This window comes from Otolemur garnettii, unplaced genomic scaffold, assembly GCF_000181295.1.
Source record: "Otolemur garnettii isolate 467f Iridium unplaced genomic scaffold, OtoGar3 scaffold00001, whole genome shotgun sequence".
Classification (NCBI taxonomy): Eukaryota; Metazoa; Chordata; class Mammalia; order Primates; family Galagidae; genus Otolemur; species Otolemur garnettii.
In genome coordinates, this window is record NW_003852396.1 from 37,070,952 (window position 1) to 37,071,966 (window position 1,015).

General features: G+C 38.7%; 1 protein-coding gene across 1 annotated transcript; it reads right to left on the reverse strand.

Moving 5' to 3' along the window:
- Positions 1–253: 253 nt before the first annotated feature.
- Positions 254–1,015, reverse strand: LOC100957989 (olfactory receptor 10A3-like; the record flags this gene model as incomplete). The annotated part of the gene is made up of 1 exon (XM_003781501.1): positions 254–1,015. A coding segment is annotated over one exon (762 nt), but the record flags the coding sequence as incomplete, so codon positions are not given.

Genomic DNA, 1,015 nt, shown 5'->3' on the forward strand with positions numbered 1-1,015 from the left:
ATGTGGAAGTTCTTAATAGAGAAGTGGATTAATAGACTGTAGTATATGTTATGAAAATCTATGTTTCAATTGAAAACAAGTGACAGTAGAACTTTATTAAAAGGGTGGGATCCCCTGATGCACTTTCAAACATGGAGAACTCAAAAAATCAAACACCTTCACATCAACAATGAACTATGTTTTCACCACTCCTTCAATTTAATTAAAGGACAACAGGTTAGTAGCCAAATATCATATTGCTTCCCAAATATAGTCAGACTATATGTAACAACACTTTTCTTTGCCATATTTTGATCAAAGCCCTTTTCATCTCACTATTGCGCAAACTGTAGATAAGTGGATTCAGCAGAGGTGTGAGCAGTGAGTAGGACAATGATATCAGTTTCTTGGTTTCTGGTGAGTAGCCAGATTTGGGTTGCAAATAAGTCATGTTGGCTGTGCCATAGAAGAGGGTCACAGATGTGAGATGAGAGGCACAGGTGGAAAAGGCCTTTTGCCTCCCAGTAGTTGATGGCATCTTCAGGATAGCATAAAGAATTCGAATGTAAGACAAAAGTATCAACAAGAAAGGAACCATAACAATCAAAATAGTAGCTATGAAGGAATATATTTCAAACACAAATGTGTCTGCACATGCAAGGTCTAGCACTGCTGGAACTTCACAAGATATATGGTTAACTTCATTAGGACCACAAAAGGGAAAACTAAATACCCATGTGGTCTCCATGGTAGTTGCAATGATCCCTGAGACCCACGAGAATATTACTAATGTCATGAAAACTCTTTTGTTCATAATCACAGGGTAGTTCAGAGGATGGCAAATTGCAGCAAATCGGTCATAAGCCATTGCTCCCAGGAGAAAACATTCAGTAACACCAAAAAGAAGAATGAAATACATCTGTGCAAAACAGCTGGCAAAAGACATCACAGTTTTCTCATTGGAGAGGACCACCAGCATCTCAGGCATGATGACTGCACTGAAACTCACTTCCACCACAGATAAATTCAGGAGGAA